This window comes from Pezoporus flaviventris, unplaced genomic scaffold (genome assembly GCF_033815535.1).
Source record: "Pezoporus flaviventris isolate CSIRO_AGI_PZ_B2104156 unplaced genomic scaffold, CSIRO_AGI_Pfla_v1 ptg000079l, whole genome shotgun sequence".
NCBI lineage: Eukaryota > Metazoa > Chordata > Aves > Psittaciformes > Psittacidae > Pezoporus > Pezoporus flaviventris.
The window spans coordinates 2,786,778-2,806,716 of NW_026892627.1; the positions used below are offsets into that span (position 1 = coordinate 2,786,778).

General features: G+C 40.8%; 1 protein-coding gene across 3 annotated transcripts in view; it reads left to right on the forward strand.

Moving 5' to 3' along the window:
* OBSCN (obscurin, cytoskeletal calmodulin and titin-interacting RhoGEF) overlaps positions 1-19,939 on the forward strand; it is a 154,722-nt gene that overhangs the window by 116,695 nt on the left and 18,088 nt on the right. For all 3 annotated transcript variants that reach the window (XM_061474398.1, XM_061474400.1, XM_061474399.1), the window contains 20 exons: positions 511-1,866; positions 2,477-2,755; positions 3,136-3,214; positions 3,603-3,721; positions 4,530-4,727; positions 5,142-5,174; positions 5,266-5,364; positions 5,829-6,047; positions 6,875-6,941; positions 8,534-8,562; positions 8,863-8,979; positions 9,822-9,961; positions 10,642-10,842; positions 11,162-11,244; positions 11,966-12,139; positions 13,473-13,632; positions 14,855-14,971; positions 16,248-16,412; positions 17,034-17,192; positions 18,424-18,601. In XM_061474398.1, the coding sequence (XP_061330382.1) occupies positions 511-1,866; positions 2,477-2,755; positions 3,136-3,214; positions 3,603-3,721; positions 4,530-4,727; positions 5,142-5,174; positions 5,266-5,364; positions 5,829-6,047; positions 6,875-6,941; positions 8,534-8,562; positions 8,863-8,979; positions 9,822-9,961; positions 10,642-10,842; positions 11,162-11,244; positions 11,966-12,139; positions 13,473-13,632; positions 14,855-14,971; positions 16,248-16,412; positions 17,034-17,192; positions 18,424-18,601 (3,972 nt within the window). The remainder of the gene's footprint in view (positions 1-510; positions 1,867-2,476; positions 2,756-3,135; positions 3,215-3,602; positions 3,722-4,529; positions 4,728-5,141; positions 5,175-5,265; positions 5,365-5,828; positions 6,048-6,874; positions 6,942-8,533; positions 8,563-8,862; positions 8,980-9,821; positions 9,962-10,641; positions 10,843-11,161; positions 11,245-11,965; positions 12,140-13,472; positions 13,633-14,854; positions 14,972-16,247; positions 16,413-17,033; positions 17,193-18,423; positions 18,602-19,939) is intronic.

Genomic DNA, 19,939 nt, shown 5'->3' on the forward strand with positions numbered 1-19,939 from the left:
CAGGCAGGTGTCTCCATCTCAAGTGGGAGTCTTGGCTCCTGTTATAGCCAGTGGAGATCTATTCAAGACACTCAGTGAAGCCCTATCTACCTGTAAAACAGGATGAGGCTGAATAGTTTTCCACACTGCACTGATAGGCTTAACTAGATATTCGTCAACTGCACCATTTTAAAAGGGCAGAAATTTATTTATTGGGTTCAAACCTGTGAAGAATAAAAAGGTTGTTTGGCCATGTTTTAAGTACCTGCAAAGAATCATGGGATAATTGAGGTTGGAAAGGACTTTGAATATAGTGTAGTCCACCCTCCTGCTCAAACAAGGTCACCTAGAGCAAGTTGCCCATGACCATGTCCAGATGTATCAAATTTACACTTTGTTCTCAACAGAATGCATAGTTAAATGCCACTGATACTCTCCTTCCCAGGTGTTAGAATAAGCTTTCTATGTGTGTTCTCAAAGCTTACTCACAACCTTTGTCTTTTAACATCTTAACAATTTAATTCTCCTCAGTTCCCACAGCATCAATGCTTAAAGAGATTGCCAAGGAAGCACCCCCTGCAAATCAACCAGAAGAGCTGGTGGATGGTCATGTCCAGCCCAGCTTGCCCCCTGAGGCTGCTCAGGAGGGAGATCTTCACCTTCTGTGGGAAGCCCTGGCTAAGAAACGACGGATGAGCCGGGAACCCACCTTGGATTCCATCAGCGAGGTGCCTGAAGAGGATGAGAAGCTTCAGAAGTTGAGGAAGGAGGAGGCAGAGATGTCTCACTATTACTCAGAGGAGTACTCCACATGTGATGAGCTGGCTAGGACAGGAGAAGCAGATTTCTCTTTCACAAGCTCAGATGATGAATCTAGAGCTGGAACTCCTTCACTAGTAAACTACCTCAAGAAGGCAGGGAAGACAAGTATTAGTGTTACTAGCAAGGTTCAGTCCATCTCCACAGGCAAATTATGGAAGCAGTGGGAGGAATCCAGCGTGGAGGCTGTTCTGCCTGCCCCAGCTGCTAAGCCATCTGAACCAGAAATGCCAGATTTAGATGACCCTTCCATGAACAAGGCCGCTGTGAAGATCCAAGCTGCTTTCAAAGGCTACAAAGTCAGGAAAGAGATCAAACAACAAGAGTGCCCAGTGTTTACTGAGACCTTCAAAGATTTCTCTGGTGAGCCTGGAAGTACTCTTCATCTTGAGTGTGTGGCCCACAGCAAAACTGACATGAAAGTCCGTTGGCTGAAAGATGGGGAAGAGCTTTCAGATGGTCGCTACTATCACATAGACAATTACACTGATGGGACCTGCTCTTTGATTATCACTGGCCTGGACAGGAAAGATGCAGGTAAATACACCTGTGAAGCATCCAATAAATTTGGCAGGGTTTCACACAGTGCTAAGGTGGTTATTGGCACTCAAGAACCTCACTTTCTTCATAAGGAGGAGCAGGCTAAACACAGCACTGACAGTGAGACAGAGAGCTCCTCCGGCAGTGAGTTGGATGATGCTTTCCGTAAAGCAGCAAGGAGACTTAATAGACTCTTCAGGGCCAAGATCTCAACTGAGATATCTGATGTGGAGGAAGAGCTCTTTGTCAGTGCAGATGAAGGGGACATAGATGTGATTGACCATCAGACGTATCGTGAGGATGACCAGTACATCTACATTAAGTTTGAAATCTTGTCTGAGGCAAAAACTGCTGCCACTCGATTCAGAGAGATGTTTGGTGCTCTGGGAATTCCTGTGGAGATTGACATTTTGGAACAAAGCCCTAAAAAAGTTGAATTACGCATCGGGAAAGCAACACCACCTACCCATGGGAAGTTTGCACCACCATTAGCCAGACCTCCACCACCTTTGCTGACTTCTGATACAGGTAGGTGAAGCAAACCAGTTTATTCTTTGAAAAAGACAGCTAGAGCAGGTCACAGTGTTACCTTTTCACTCACAAATAGCTCCCAAAAAGCCTTTTTTTTTCATTTGGAGCAGATATTTTCCTGGAAACTTTGCACTTCGGCAAAAACTGATCGATTTTTTTATTCTTTCTAGTTTTGAGGGAGAAGGAGGTTAATGATGAAGGAGGAGGGTGCAAAGTATTGCTTTATCTACAAAGCTGCTTTCCACAATAAAAATGTCCCCTACTACAATAATATGGCTATGCTATGATTAGTATACTCAAATAAATGACACAGTTTTCAAAACTTCCTGAGGGAAACAAGATATTTTGGCAGAGAGAGGAACAGAGACAATGTATAGTTTGCAGCTGTGGTATTGCAATGCTTATGGTGTTATGGAATATCTTCATAGTGTTTATTTCTACTTAGATGTAGTTTGTACTTGAGTATTTTCATAGAGAAAAGATAACACTGCAATAAAGAAAAAAAGTAGAAACAAGTCTTCAGGCACTGAGCAGCAGTGCTTTTAAAATATATCTTTTATCACAACCAAGTTTTTCCTATCTTCTTTCCTAACAACCCTGACTCTAGCTCCCATGTTTCTGACTGAGCTCCAAAACCAAGAGGTACAAGATGGATATCCAGTCAGCTTTGACTGCATTGTCGTTGGCAAACCGCTTCCCACAGTTCGCTGGTTCAAGGATGGGAAAGCTATTGAAGAAAATGATCATTACATGATCAACGAGGACCAGGAGGGGTGCCATCAGCTGATTATCACAGCTGTAGTCCCCACAGACATGGGTGTTTACCGTTGCCTTGCTGAAAACAACATGGGAGTTGCTTCAACCAAGGCTGAGCTTCGAGTGGACTGTAAGTCTCAAAATCACTGTAGAAGAAACAAGGGAAGGGGTCCCGCGGAGTGGGGGATATTTTTTAGTTTGCTGGGTTGTTTGCTTTTTCCCCAAGGAAAGCACCATTTACATCAAGAAAATATATGCATTGTCCACGAAATGTTTCACTTGCAAACCTCTTGGGTTCAGTTAGGTTTTGCCAACTCCAAGGCAAGGCTCGGAGCAAAACTTTTCAGATAAACAGATGTTTCCTGTAATCTAGGGGTGTATGGGGTCCTGCTGCAGTAGCAGTGTGAAATTAATCTGTTGTCACTCAAATTAGTAGGGAAAGATAATTATAGTAAGAAAAATAGTTTCAAAGCACAGATTATAGAAAACACATCCTTTTCCATTTAACAGTGACCAGCACTGACTATGAGACAGCAGCAGATGCAACAGAGACATCTTCTTACTACAGTGCCAAAGAATATATTTCAAGGTAAAATATAGAACTCTACCTCTTTTTAAATTCTGACTTGGTAAGATCAATATGTATGTTTATGGTTTTGCTGTATTTAGCAGGGCCAGTTTAATGTCATAAAGGAACAGCCAGACCAGCTGAGATGCAGTAACTGCAACAGCTGGACATTTATCATGTCTTTTATCATAATTTATCATTTATCATTACCACTTGCTCTGGCTGCTTTCAGGCTAGCCTGAATATTTCTTCACAGTATCATTCTATTACTTTTAATGTCATATGGTGCTGAATCTGTTGCCATGATGAGAAAGCCCACAGACCAAATTAACTTAAACTAGTTAATTCTGATTCCTGACTCTTTTCTTGCTTGCTGACTTTCTTCTTTCTGAATCTAATTGCTTCTTAGCCGAGAACAGGAGGAATCTACCACTGAGGAGGAGCAATTGCCCCAGATCTTTGATGAGCTTCATGATATTCATGTGGCACCTGGAGCATCACTGGCTAAATTTCACTTGAAGGTGAAAGGTGAGGGAAGCTCACAGCACTGTCAGTTATTCCAAGTTTGCTGCCAGATTGAAGTGCTGGACAAGGTTTTCCAATGTGCTTTTCCGCAGCTGTGCCCCCAGCCCATGGATCTTGCATCACATTTACACCACACAGCTAGAAGAAGATGCTCATGCTGATGAACATTGGCTTTTGTAGCAGAGTTAGAAAGATCAAGTGTCTCATTCTGTGTCCATGTCTCCAGACACAATTACAGGCATTTACTCCTGAAAACTAAGTCCTGTAATTCTCTGAGCATGTTAGTTATGGAGGAGCAATAAGGAATAAAAAAAACCAAAACAACATAGCAAGGGTGTCCTTTATTCTCTTTAGTAAATGAACAGTCCTGGACTTGCCTTACTCTATGAGGGGGTTGCTGCTACAATTTAAAACTGCAAAAACACCCTCCTGGTGTGGGCTGTGGTAGGGAGAGGTAGGGATTTTCCTGTTCTCTCCATAAATGGTGAGAACTCTTTTGGCTTCAACTTTTCTCTTTGTGTACATTGCAAGTCAGACCTAAGTGTTACCCGTCCAACCTGAAAGGTACTTGCACATGCAGTCAATAATGGGGAGTGCCAGAAACTGAAAAGACAGGAAAGAACTTTAACAGATCAATAGAATTTAATGAATTTGCAGACATTCTTAACTAGGTAAATCCTTGAAATTGCAGCCATGGGCAGAGCTGAGAATCCCTTGGCTCTTGCTCAGAAGGACCTGCCTCTTTGGAGATGCTACCAAATCAATATTGCCAATGCATTCTGTCCTCCATGTCTGCAACTGCTTCTTGCAGGGTACCCACAGCCTCGTCTGTATTGGTTCAAAAATGGACAGCCATTAAAGGCCTCAGATCGCATCCTGAAGACTGATAAACAGGAATTCCACTCACTGGAAATTCGCAATGTCACTAGGGCAGATGCTGGTCAGTACTCAACGTTTGTCATCAACTCTGCCGGTTCCGCATATTCATCAGCAAGACTGGTAGTCAAAGGTAGGTAGGGCACTGATTTTGGCATCTGCTTTCCTCTCTTCCAGTTTTTTTTTCTATTTTGTAAAGTTATTTTTCTTGAGAAAGAAAGTCAAGTAAAGTGGGAAGTCTGTAGATAAAAAAATATATGCTTTAATTTTGGTTCACCTATAAATTCTGTGTCCCAAAGATTTTGCTTCTCTAGGGCCTGTCATCTCATAAACATGCATTTTATTCCTGCCCAACTTCAGCAAATTTAATTGTTCATTTTATTAAAACTGAGGGCCTCTCGTAAATTATACTGACATTTCTGTGTAGCATCTTCTGCAAAGAGTAATCCTCTGCAGTCACTTTTTTGTTGTTGTTGTTTTTTAATTAAACTCATGGGCAGAAAGATATTTGTGTTTCTCATTTTGTTTTTTCCTCCTTGTGTTACAGGTCCTAATGAGAAAGAAGAGCCATCAGAAACAGGTGAGAGAAGCTGTAGCAGGTGATAACAGAACCCCTACGAATTTTTCAGTCATCTAAACTCGCCATGTTTCATCAATAATGTCATTTTCAGATTCCCATGAGCAGCTGATACCACCACGGTTCCTTGAAAGATTTACTAATAAAAAGGTGAAAAAAGGTGCAAGCATCACATTATCTGTAAAAGTTGAAGGTAAGTGGATACATACCTTGCCTCTCTGCATAACAAATTGCATAACTTCACAGCACGTTCTAGACTCTCTCTGGCCCAAGTCATTGTAACCTTGTCTCTTGTATCTGAAGACTGGGACTCTACTCCCAGATATGTAAAATACTTTTATGTGCTTTACAAAAAAGCATCTTATACATCTTCACTTCCATTTTCCTGTGTGTAAAATCAGGGATAACAGCACTTACTGGTCTTCTGAAGATGTGTTGATTAGCAGTTTTGATTTTAGAAAAAGGTTTGATGTACTTTTGAGTGTGTTGTAGAAAGATAATTTTCTAAAGACATCCTTTAATATATGTTATGCCTTTTTTTGTTGGAAAAGAGTCAGGGAACAGATCAAAATAGCATTTATTCACAGCATGGCTTATAGTTGTAATGCAGGAACACCACTATGAAAATTAAAGCTCTTTGCATTGTTTTTTTCTTAGGACATCCACCACCAACCATTACTTGGCTGAAGGAAGAGTCTCGGGAAGATATTCTGTGGATCAAACCAGAAACTCCTGGGTATAAACTTGCCAGTTCAAATATGCATCACAGTCTGATCCTGTTGGATGTCAAAAGGAAGTACAGTGGAGCTTATACATGCATTGCTACTAACAAGGCTGGCCAGTCCATCTGCACAGCCACCGTGGAAGTTTCAGATGGTAAATCTTTGTTACAATACAAACACATTCTCTATTTGATGTTTTATACAGTCCCTAAGAGAAGAGCAAGTGTCACTGGTAAGGAAATTAACCAAATTACAACTTGAAAAAAAAAAAAAAAGCATTCTCCTAAGATTAGCCATGGCTTTGCATGCCTTGCAAAGGATTACACTCTTTTTTTTCTATTTAAGATTTCTGACCCTATCTTGGATTAACAGCAATATATTTTCTATATAAACAGAAGGCAAGTTCCAAGAAACAACCAAATTAAGCACAAAGGAAAAAGAAAGGAAGAAAGACAATGCAAAGTAACTAGCAAAAGTCATAATTTGAAAAATCACTTAAAATGTTTCTCTGCTAGGGTATTTTGCATTGTAGAGCTGTCTTAAGGCAGCTAGAGTTATTTGATTCCCCTTTTACAGACCTTTTCAGATCCTCTCCTGTCACAATTCATTTGGTAAGACAGGAGACAAGCAAATACAGACTGGGAGTAGGGACAGCACTGTGAAGGACTCTGTTTTTCTGTTATCCTTCCTTGCATCCCACATTTTTACTGTACCAAGAGCTACAGGAGCATAGTTTGAGCAATGTAGACAAATAAGGCATTCATACATCTACATGAACAGGGAGAGAAGCAAACTATTTGCATCATATTGAGTGGGAGTATGTCTTCCAGGTCAGGAGCTGCTAATAGGGCAGATCCATTATTTCAGTGTTCCCAGTAATCCACGTCTAGAAAACATATCTGCATTAAATACACACACACACACACAAAAATAAAACATTCTCTGCCTTCCGTCCTCTAATGATAAACCCTGATCTTGCAGTGAAAGAGGCTGAAGTTCTGACTCAGGAGCGTGTGATGGTGTCAGAAGCCATCATGACCACACTAGGGTAAGTGGTTGGTCACCTGTGGTGCAGTGGAGCAGTGCAGGTACCAGTTCCCATGAGTCACTTTTAGGCTGTGTTCACTTTGGACATCTCATATTCATGTCTTGGCACCAGCATTAAGATAGTTTGAGTTCCTAGGATGGGAAATGCTATGAATACTATATACTATATCTAGTACTGTATATTATACATATAATATTAGTGGCAGTCATTTATGCTTGATTATCAGGGATGATAGGGACAAGGAAAGGAAAGAGAAGAAATGGGTGGGTCATATAAAACTCTTGCTACTATTTCATCTCCTAAGCAGAATGTAAAAAAACCCCAAATTTAAGGGTCAAGTTTTTCTGACTGTTACTTGCCAACATCGATGCTTCACAGAAAAAGAAACTGAAAAGGGTCTGCTCACAAACTTCTTGTTTACAAACGCATCTGAAGAATAACCTCTTCAGTTCACCATCCTTGGCTTGGATACTAGGCAGAGAGAGTTTGAAAAGCAGTATCCACCTGAGCACATGTTAACTTCTAGAATATGTCTAGCTTAAAACCCTTGACCAGTCTTCCTCTGAAGTGTGAAGAAAGCCACAGTGTGAATTCAGCTGTTCCACTGCAGCCTCTCCCAAGGTTGTGTCCAGGCTCTGTTAGGCATACTTAGTGGTATATAGTTCATCACATATCAAGTGGATTGCCTCCTGTGTACTAATAGAGAATTAGGGGAGATCAGCCTGTGCAATGAAAGTTTATATCCTGCCTCCAAAAACAGGAGGAAAGCAGAGATGTTGACTTCAATATTTTAGTGTTTTGGCAGAGCTGTAGTCTTAGGAAACAACACAAACACTCTTCATCAGATGGAAACAATGCTGGTATTTTTTCACGCTGATGAAGTCATTTTCACTCAGTGTTAACAATACAGGCTCTTGCCCCTTTCCTGCTAGCATGAATTAATTTGAACCTGGTAAAAGCTGTCAGTGTAGCAAGGGTCTCTTTGGACCCCAGAACTACTGCAGTACGAGTAGCCAGCTTGTTTCCCAACACACAGGCATCCTGATGTGACGGGAGCAGATCTCTTGGGCAACCACAGCATCTACATGTTCTCTGATCCTTGGTTTCCTGATGAAACCACTGCAAATTGTTAAGTATTAGTTCACTGAAAACTGACTAAGACTACAGATCCCACTTGACATAATGTCTTCAACTGTAATAGCTTTATTTCAGAGTCAGCTGGGAATAAAGTCCAGTAGTACCACGGAGGTGGAGGTTACTTGGTTCTACAATCCACTCCCTGAGCAGCCAGATCTTGCCAAGCAACAGTTTGTAATAAAAGTCAGGAATAAGGAGAATTCTCAGATGGCATTTGCCTGAAAGACTAAGACACATGAGGGGTTCTGTGCCCTTAAGAGCCACATGCCCCAGTTCTCCTTTGTCACAGTGGCCCTAATGAGTATTGACTACTAACACCTGCAGTCAAGTGCAGAGTCCTAATTTACATATTCCCAGACTTCACATACAATGTGTTAGAAGGAGGGGATGTTTCTTATTTATCTCTCTTTGCTACAGATTTTATGTTAACTTTTAACTCTGTTTTATTCTTTCAGAGATATTCAATCCTCTGAAACAAGAGAAGGTAAGAGGCTATTTTCTCTCTCCTACTCCTGCCCTTCACATCTACGGTTGAGATCATCTATATATTTCATAATTACCACCTACTTTCATCCTGTTTTCTTAAAACTGTCTGAAATGTTGGAACTTTTCAGGACTGGTCTCTGTTCAAGGTGAATTATTTGGATGAAATGTGAGCAAGCACAGCTTTAAAAACATGGAAAGTGAAGAAAATTAAACCTTCCTTCCACAGACACTTTTGTTACTCAAAAAAGATGACTTTCCAGTGGCATTTCCTGCTTAATAGCAAATTCTCTCTTTTCAGGAGACTTTGAAGGTGTACCCAAAAGCCCTATTTCATTAGCTGATGTTGGCTCAGAAGAGTTCTTTCAGAAACTCACCTCACACATCTCAGAAATGGTATCTGCAAAACTAAATCAAGGTAAGGAACCTGTCAAACACAATTTAATTAGTGCAGAAAAATATACAGTCTTTTTTTTTAAGTATCATTTGGGCTTTAAATATCAGTGAGCAGGGTGACTGTCTCAAAACTGCTTCGTAAGTATATGAGTATTTGTAAGTAGTTAGGACTAAGGACTTTTAGTAAAAGTCCATCTAAACTGCATGTCTTAGTCTACAGTTTTGAGATAGAAAAAACCTATTACAGTAAATGAAGATGGCTGATGGCTAAAAATGAAATTTTATGCATGCAGTGTTTGTTTAAATAAGCAGGAATAACTGTAAGCTTTAGAGTGGAGGGCAAGTTGTAAAAATGGTAGTGTATTTTGAACCTCTAAGGTATTTTAAGTTTTTCAGAAATTCATCACTCCTGAGTCTGAAAGCAATCCTATTTTGAAGACTTCCCCCATCTTCAAGTTTTATCTCACAATAGGGTTTTAAAATCAAGTTAAGGCAGAAAACTCTGTTCACAGCTGGGCAGTAATCCAATGATGTGTTGAATTAAATGAAAAATCCTGGTTTGTGTACCATATACTTATTATCTTGTAGTAATGTTTTATCTTCAAGCAAAAAAGAGAGGCCTTAAGTCTCCTATGAACATTCTTGCAATGCAGTGGCAATACATGCAGTAGGGATGCAGCCTAACATATTAAAACATTTCAAATATTTGTTTAATCCTAAATACAAATAGGATTTCACACTAAATATTACAAATGCTCTTCCTAGGGAATATTTGTTTGTATGAAATTGAAAATTATTATAGATTTAGTTCATGTTAAAATAGGATATCTTTATTTCATGCACTGTTCTTACTCTGCTTTTCAGCTAAGCTTCGAGTGCCTGGTGCAGAAAGTGATGATGAGTCAAAAACACCCTCTGCATCACCTCGCCATGGACGATCCAGACCTTCCTCTATTGTTCAGGAGTCCTCCTCTGAATCTGAAGATGGAGATTCCAGAGGAGAGGTATGGTATCCTTATTGACAATTTTTCACAAGGAGAAAACTTTACTTAGAATGACCAGTCTCCTATGGCTTAAGGATTTCCACCACCTTTAGAGATGTACTTCACTTCAGTAGCTATATTTAGTAAATATTGGGTCTGTGATACAGAGCACAGAGAATCAAATTCTGATGCTCACTGTGTGATCTTGAACAAGTTGTTCAAGGCAACATATCCCTTATTTGGCATCTTTTGCTTTCATGGCTGATCCTAAGAAAGTCAGAGCCTGATTTTCTGTGGCCTTGTGGCCTTGGATAGTTGGTCAGAAGAATTTTGTTAAGAATTTCTTCTTGAGAAAAATGAGAATTTTGTGAGAATTAGAAATTTTGGGGGATGTAATTTCAAACATTTCCTTAAAAAAAAGGTAAAAAAAAGTTAAGAATTTGGAAATGTTAATTAATTTTGTCATTTTCAGGATGACTGTTTTGCCTTGAGAGAAAGGCAGTACTGTTTTATTGTATAAATCCAAAACACCTCAGAGAGACAGACTTGAAAATATGGTCTGAGCCAAAGTGAACAGTGATTTTCTCTGCCGTACAAGGGCTGTAGAATAAAACATTAAGCACCAGTAAGCACTTATGTTCCGCTGGTGTTACTGTATTCTATATTCAGAGCACAAAATAACTGTCCTTTTGTGCTTGCAGATCTTTGATGTCTACATGGTCACAGCTGACTATTCACCTGCTGCACCTGACAAGGAGGCCATCACTTTGAAGGAAGGCCAATACGTAGAAGTCCTCGATTCAGCTCATCCTCTGAAATGGCTGGTCAGGACCAAACCCACAAAATCTAGCCCCTCTCGACAGGGTTGGGTATCTCCAGCTTACCTGGACAAGAAGTTAAAGGTAACTGATCATGCTGTGTTTAATTTTTGTGATGCAGTTTAGAGCCATCCCTTTCGCCAGGAGTGATATATATGTCAAGAGGTGTTGAAAGGGTCTGTAACATGACTGGTCTCTTCCATGTTTTGACTAGACAATTTCCATATGTTTGCAGCAGTGCTGGGTTTGAAAGACCTAATCATCCTCCAGCAAAAAATAAATTTCACTCTGGCTTAGGAATTCTTGAAAGGGACAGTGAACGCAGAAAGGATATTCCTTAATGTGCATTCATAAAAGCACTGTTAACTTCAAAGCATAAGGTTTCTTTTTTCTTGTATTTTAGTTGTCACCAGAGTGGGGAACAACAGAAGCTCCTGAGTTCCCTGGAGAATTTGTTTCTGAAGACGAATATAAAAGGAAGCTAAGGTGGGCTCATGTCATTTGGTATTTGTGCCTTTGAGTTTTCCCACCTATTGAACTAACACAAATGTTGGCATCTAGGTCCCTCCTATCAGAGTCACTGCTTTTGTTCTTCTGAGCCCTGCCACCTCCCCTTTTCCAGAATCAAGCAAACCCTTGATTCTCTCAGACTTGTAATTTGTGGTCTTTTATTGTGTTTTGCCATTGATTTCATCAAAGAATATTCCAGGCAATCTAAACCAGACTGGATGACTTGAAAGGAGGAGTTTACATTATGCAATTCTGAAGCTCTCTGATTTTACCACATCCTGAATTTCAGTGCTTTGGGATGCCTTACATCTGAAAATGATGTCTAAAGAGGGTGTGAAAGCATTCAACCCGATGTTACTCCCTTGCAGTGCAACACACTATTTCAGTGTGCTCTCATGGAGATACTTGCTTCTTGATTGCATAAAGTGGCATCAAAGTTGCTACCATCTACTTTACATAGATCCTTCTGTTGCTCACTCTCTCTTTTATCTGCCCTAATAGTAGCAACCTGTAAGGTAGAGGGAGCAGGGTGTCTAAGTTCTTCTTATGGTCAGAGGATATCTAGTCAACACACTCCAGGGAGTCTGTTTCTCTGATCATGCATCTCTACTTTAGAACCTCAAAATCTGTCAGCATGTCAAGGATAATGATGATGATTTTTCTGTGATTTCTTTTTGCCTATTTGTTTTCCCTTCAGTGTTCTTATTCAAGAACTGTTGATCTCAGAAGAGGATTACATTCAAGATCTACAGTTCCTCCTGACTCATCACCTTAAGTACACTGAGACCTGTTCCAATGTCCCAGGAGCTGTTGCTAGTCAGAAATCCACCATCTTCAGAAATATTGATGACATTGCTCACTTCCATTCCAGGTGGGCATTCCCATGTGCCTTTATTTGAGACCAAAGAGTGTCTCACATACAGAGCCACAGTAAATATTACTACTATGAAGGATGTGGAGCACTGGCAGTGCTGAGGTGCAAGGGAATTGACAGTCCTTTTGGGATGATAGGTGATAGGATAGCATGGTTTATGTCAGGATTGGGACTCCTATAATATCTTACAGCGCTTCAAGGTTTCATACGTCCAGCTTATTTCTTACCCTTTTAAGTGAATTAATTTAAAAAGCAATGAATTAGTTTTAAAAGGCATCATGGTCTTATAGTCACTTTAGTGGTATCTTCATAGAGACACACATTCATCCAAAACTGATGCTAGTGTCCATGCATTCGAAACACATCCAGCTGTAGCAGGCTGCCCAGGCACAGTGCCATGGCACAATGCCTCTGCTTACTCCAAGAAAGGTTTAATGAAGATCTGCTATTCAAAAAATGACTTGCCAACATCCAGGCTGAAATACTTTTATTTGCGGAGAGAGGAGGTGGTGTGCAATGTCCTATGTGAGTTTGGCTTTTGCTGAGGGGCTTCCTTTTGCACCTATCTCATAGGAGATAATTGTTCTCATGGGAAGTCCCTGCCAACAGCATGAGAATCGCTTTTGGTTTACCTTGGGGAAAGGGTCAATAACATACACGCACAAAGTGTCTTCCTCAGTCAGCGTGTGCTCTGATCAGTATTGATAGCACCGTAAGCAAGAGCAACCAATAAGGAGTTTAAGCATGTTACAATGAAAAGTATATAGTTACTCTGGGAAAAACGTAATGTGGAGGACTCTTATGTGAGACACTGGCACTCTTCCTGCCTGGGCCATGAGAATAGATTTCCCTTCTCTTTCCTCACTCTCTCCTCTTTCCCCATCCTTTTGGTTTTCCCCCCAAAGCAACTTCAACTGTGAGTGGTGTTGCATGTTACCAGCTGACAGTGCTGAAAATGTTTGTGCATGTGAATCTGTTTCAACATCCTTTGTAAAACAGAGTGGGGATATCTGTCTTCATTCACGTGGATGGCTCATTGCTCCTTAAACTGAGGCATAAGGGTCTAGGGAGGACTTAATTCAGAACTTGAACTGAGCCCTAGAAAGTTATCCTTGCCTTCCTTGCAGGGCATTTCATACATTCAAGCTAAGAGGAACAGCATCATGATGGATGAAGAGGCATTGAGGAGTTTAATGTGTCATGTCTCTCATGTTCCCCAGTCACCTCTTTTAGTCTGTGTTAACCTGATTTAAGTCTGTCTGCTGGGGCTGTGCTCTAGTCTCATTCCATCCCCTTCTCCTTAGATGTCCTTTTTCCTTTGTCTCCACAGTGTCTTTCTCCGAGGCTTGCAGAAATGTGACACTGATGATGATGTGGCCATGTGCTTTATCAAGCGTGAAGCAGAGTTTAATAAGTACATCCAGTACCTGGTGGGAAGGGTACAGGCTGAGTCAATTGTTGTCAGCAAAGCTGTCCAGGATTTCTACAGGGTAAACGATAGCGAAAGTACCTGCAGAGCATGCATCCTATAATCCATTTCAACAAGAAACGTAGCTATTAATCACAAATGTGATCCTGAAAAGGATTTTTCTTTTTGGTGGGAAATCTTTCTTAAATATAATAATTCCATGTTCACTGTCTAGGTTTTCCTGGTGGGTACAATCAATATGGGAACATGTTTATGTATACTTATGTATTTATGGATATTATAAGAAGTATACAGGCACGAATGTGGCTGTGAACATGTAATTGTAATTAAGGGATATTTTAAGGACAAGCACATTATAAAACCAAGCAAACTCACACAAATCAGAAGGATAGGCAAATCCTGTTTCTCTGCTCCAAGATTGGAGTTCACTAGTGAAAACACACACACAATAATCCAGATCCAAGAATACATGCATGTTTATGGGTCTCCTGAGCAGCAAGCATTGCCCCTCTGTCCGTCCAATACTCATGTCCATATCTTCAGGGCTTTTACCTTCTCCATGTGGCTCCTGCTCAGCGCCTGGTCCAGCTTTATGCTTGCTAGAAAACACATGCATGTGTTCACATTCCCCCCACATTCGCAGATCCTTCAAATTATCAGCACAAACTCCCAACCTCCCTAATGCCCATGCTGGACCCTGCGTCCTGTACTTGCGTCTAGTTCAGCTTGAAGGTTGCTGGTGAATTTCACACATTTGCATCCACACACACCAGGTCAGTGGGAAAGGATAAGCATCCAGCTAAGTGCCTGACATCCCAGCACATGGACCCCGTGACCTGTGCTTCCCATTCTAGGTGCTGGTGCCAAGACCCTCATCTCTCCAGTTGCTGGCACTACAAACACACAGACCACCCTCAACTGAGGTCTGGCACCAGTTTCTGGCACCGAATTCTCTCACTCCTGCCCTCCCACCTGCTGAAAGCACTCATCTTTCACATCACACTATCTAGTTCTGCAAGCTTTGGATCACATATCCCCGGTGTCAATCCTGCACGGGAAAACCAGAAAAAATCAGAATTGCAGCCTTCTTGCAATGTAAAATGACAACTAGCTGAGAAAAGATGGGGGAGGGCTAGAGGTTTCCAAAATATGTGGTAGTAAGGTCTGGTAGAGCTATCCAACTTTGACTTTTAGGTATAGCATATATGAGTATTTTCCAGGGAGTAATCTTTTCCACTGTTCTTTATGACAGCATTTCCTCATTCTTCTATGTATTTTTTCAGAGATACACAGATGAAATTTTAACTAATGAAGATCCTTCACAGCCACTTATCCCACCACTGCAGCACTACCTGGAAAAACCCATAACCAGAATTCAGCAGTATCAGACTATAATCAAGGTGAAGACCTTTTGTTACGCGTGTATATCTGATAGGTTTATGTTCTGGTTTGTGCACCTTGTGTAGAAAAAGACTTCATTTTTATTTCGTATTTATTAGCTTTCTTCTGATGCAACTACAACTGAAAGCTGCTTGAGTAAGAAAGACAGTAATCGCTGCCAGTGATGGTGCTCTCTAAACAGTTTTTCAAATGTGAAACCAGATAGAAGTTCATGGTCTCCAACTCCATAAAGTTTAGCAAGTTCTATATGAGTAAATATATGCATATACATATATAAAAATATATGCCTGTTTACATCTGTATATGAGTACGTGTATGCCTATATCCATAACAAGTATGAATTTGCTTCGCACACAGTAATAGGTATGTTATAAAAATAAGCAGTTTCCAATGTGTAAGATACTGACTTGCCATTTTATTTCCTTTTGGTTTATACTGATATTATAGTAAGATGAAATTTTTGTTTTGTGACAAGTTTTGCTTCATTCCACCATCCTGAAATGTTTCATCGTTCAAGCTTTCATCTGTCCTGTTATCTCAGGTTCTAACCCAGGCCACAAACAAATATTTAAAAGTAGCCTTTAAAATAGTATTTTTAATGGGAAACAGAGCTAGGATATCCAGGAAGAAGACAGTCATGCCAATGTATTTCTGTATTCTAGTGTGACCTGAGTGAGACATCTGAATAGTTCAAAGTACATTAACTTTCCAATTTTGAGCACATGCCTGCACACAAACACCAACATTTTAAAGGGTCTCTTAGAAGAGAGAGCAAGCATGGGCACTTTCCATGACTTTTCCATGACTTTCCATGAGCTAAAAGAGAGGAATAGGAACAAATGCAAGAAGAACGAGATAACTGCCATGTTGTATTTTTTCCACCCCCTCTTTATTAATCTAGTATTGACTTTTCATTTAGCACAGCCAACTGCCACATTGCTTGCCTCCTGGTGTCATCAGGGTAAGCACCAGAGAAATGCAATGGATACATTTAGGATTGTTTTGGAGGTTTTTTGGTTCTCAGTCACTGAAGCATATCTGGTAGTTGCTTCAACTTTGACTAATATCAGCTGATATGAGGAAAAGCCAGACTGGTTAATCATTAAGGCTGCAGAATGGGTAGGAAAGAAGAGACTTCAATAGCTAAGCAGCACATGGTGAAAGAATGGGATAAAAGTTGCTCAGATGAAAGACCTGGAACAGATATGGAGAAACTCAATGAAATTTATTCTTTTTTTTCTGACTGCCTGGTAACATTTTCATATTCATCTACAGGAATTAATCCGAAACAAAGCAAGAAACAGCCAAAACTGCACTTTGCTGGAGCAGGCTTATGCCATTGTGTCTGCACTCACCCGAAGAGCAGAAAACAACCTCCATGTCTCACTCATTGAGAATTATCCAGGCACCCTGGAAAGCCTTGGTGAACCCATCCGACAGGTAATTGGAATTTCTCAGCTGGTGTTAGTGCTATGCAAGCCCTCACTAGTTTCTAAGTAGCCTTAGGTCCTACAAGAAACTCCTTTAGAAAGGCTAAATTACAGTAATTCTTCGGTGTGCATTCATCTATCCACATTTAGACATGTGAAACAGAGTCCAATCCCACCCCCAGACTGCTTACTTCTGCCTAATGATGTCAAGGGGAAGCCCATGTCACTAACTGAGCTGTATATGTCTGTGGTGTGTAGCATGAATGTCCTGCTCTGGTAAAGGAAAACGAGTGAGCATACAAAGTGTCCGCCTAACACACAAAAGACAATTTTCATTAGCATTTCCATTTCCAAGAGTGTGCCTACCCAACAGGAGCTCTCTGTTTTTCTGGCAACAAATAATGCCATTCAAAAGGACAACATAATGACAAGCACCGTGTGCACCTCTGTTGGTGCTGTCAGTCTGATGCATCACCTTTAGCATTAGAAGCAATCTGCTGTGCTGCAATAAAACAGAGGCACATAAGGTGACAATATAACAGTAAACATTTGCTATATGTTCACTGAAAAATGACAGTGAGACATCATTCCAGGTTTATTGCTATGTATGCTTCCTTCTTTTTCCTATCAGGGCCACTTCATTGTGTGGGAAGGAGCTCCAGGAGCTAGAATGGCCTGGAAAGGACACAAAAGACATGTCTTCCTCTTCAAAAACTACATTGTGATCTGCAAACCAAAACGGGACACAAGGACAGACACCTACAGTTACATCTTCAAGAACATCATGAAGGTCTGATGACTTTATCCTCACCTAGAGCATTTAGAACTTCATGCTTATATCCAGTTTGGACATTTTACTATTCTTTTGAGCTATTCCTTTGTTTCCAAAAGTATTTGAAGCACAAGTAAGATCTATGTCTATCCCAAAATCTCTCTTCTAAACCTGTCAGAAACATGTCAGAAACTTCTGATAGAAGCATGGGTGGAGTTTTACAGTGCAATGGGATTACATGTACAAGTGTTTATTCATCTCTGTTACCTCATTCAGCTAATTGCATAAGTATGAAATATTGATGTGAATTTTTCTGTCTATAATATTTGCTAGCATTTGTAGATCTTTGGTTCTGGCAGGCTGTAACTTTGGTAATAAACTGGAGGAAATGATGTTTTAGTCATAAACTAATTCCTAGTGATTCTCTCTGTGGGTTATGTCTTTTCCTGACACTAATTCCTGTTTAGAAAAGAAAAATTGAGAGGATTTGACCAGCTCACCTTCGAACATTCAAGGCTGAGATTAAAAATGCAGGAAGTTGAAGAAAGAGTTCTCCCAAGGCAGTAGATGCTTAACTCCAGTAAAAAACAGCCAACCAACAAAACCCACCAAGGAGTTCCTGACCAAGCCCAGTCAGGACCTTCTGAAAGTCTTTATCTCTGTCCTCTGCGGCATTCATAGGCAGAGTTCATTTCTCCCCCCCAAAAAAAAAATATTGATTACTTGTCTGGGGAGTGCCTGCTCTGTAATGCCTTTTCATGTATCCCTAATTGTGCAGATCCTTGGCCCAACAATGCTGCATTGCAGGGACAGTGTGCCCCACCCTTGGGATACCTTTTCTTGCTGGATGTTATTTTCCTGAAATCAGAATTACTCCCAGGGAAATATGCGTTTGGCAACCAGACAATCAAGTATACTGGTGAAAGGATTGCCAAACGACCCTAATTGCTGTTCAGCCAAAGCCACATTGTGTCGCTCATGCAATCTGAAAAATCTTTAAAAACAGTGTAAATTACCCTCCCTTTTTGCTGTTGTCCACTGGAGAGGGTACATGCTGACAGCAGGAGACTTGCTAGTGTTTAATAGCTGTTTCCATTTCAAACCTTGTTTTAAGATGGTTCTGGTTCACAAAAGCTAGGTCCAGATCTGAACTGCCTTAAACTCTGGGATTTCAGCTGTGGAAAGGTTCTGGCTGAAAATCCTAGGAACATGAGATGTGTATTGACTTAGTTGTCCTTCTGTCATGCAGCTGAACAACATAGATGTGAATGACCTTGTGGAAGGGGATGACCGGGCATTTGAGATCTGGCATGAACGGGAAGATTTGGTCCGCAAGTACCTTCTTCAGGCACGTACAGTGAATATCAAGAACTCCTGGGTGAAGGAGATCTGTGGCATACAGCAGCGGATCAGTGAGCCTCTCTGGAGTGAGTATGCCCTGAGATAGCCCAAACCTTCTTGTTGTTTCTTGGCTAGTCTCCCTGATTCAGGAAGGAATTTAGCAAAGGAGGAAGAAAAACATTTAGGACCATCTGCCACCTCTTAAGCTGAACTTGGGTTGGAGGTTTTCCTTTAATTATATCACAGACTGCTGTAAATAACTGACAGGACTTGACAGCAAGCAGTAAGCTTAACTGGAATGGTTATAGCAGGTCCTCCACCTGAGCTGGGGAAGGCATCTTTATCAGAATGGGATGGTGGTGTTTGACTTCCCATTTATTATCAAGGGAACCAAGACAGTGTATCACTGAACTGATTATGTTCATGTGACAGAGGTCCTACAGGATCTGTACGAGTTATTAAACAATAGCAGAGCACATGAGTAGCTCTCTAATTACTCTTCAATGTCCATAACAAAAGTGTGGAAAACACAAACTGATGAGCTGGCTATCCCTGGCTATTTCACCTTATGTGGATTGCTTTTGATGGAGGATTAATCAGAGACTCATGGAGTTGCTCTATTCCCTGTCTTCGTATTTGTACATTTTTGTCAATGAGCAGAGGATGATGTTTTCCAGCAAAATAGCCCAGAAAATGTGTGTCACTGGGGAAGGCAAACACGTTACTGAAGCTTCTAAACAAATTTCAGAGATGGCACTTAGGGGCTGTAGTGATAGGACAAGGGGTAACAGGTTCAAACTTAAACAGAGGAGTTTAGATTAGATATAAGGAGGAAGTTCTTTACTGTGAGGATGGTGAGGCACTGGTACAGGCTGCCCAAGGAAGTTGTGAATGCTCCATCCCTGGCAGTGTTCAAGGCTGGGTTGGACAGAGCCTTGGGTGACATGGTTTAGTATGAGGCATCCCTGTCCATGGCAGAGGGGTTGGAATTTGATGATCTTAAGGTCCTTTTCAACCCTAACTATTCTATGACTCTATGTGTTTGGTCTGGTAGGGATTGCAGATAGATAGATGACCACAGAGCTTGGTGGTAAAGGCCCTGGCCCACTGTGTAAAGAGCATAAGAAGCCAGAGGGAAAAGTAGTCTCCGGACCTGACCAGAGTTGTACTTATGCTTGTATAAAGGCTCCTATGACTCTGTTGAGTACCAAATCCTCCCTTTGTCCTCTGGCTTATGTTGCTGCATCTGGGCGCATGTGTTTGCTTTGGATTTTTATCATGTCATTCTGGCTGCTTTGTCTACACTGTCATTAGAGATTCCACCAAGTTTTTATTGACAAAATTTATCTGCAGGAATATTACATCTTTATTGTTCAGGCATAGGATACAAATGGTGTCCTTTACAGAATAAGAGAGTTTAGCAC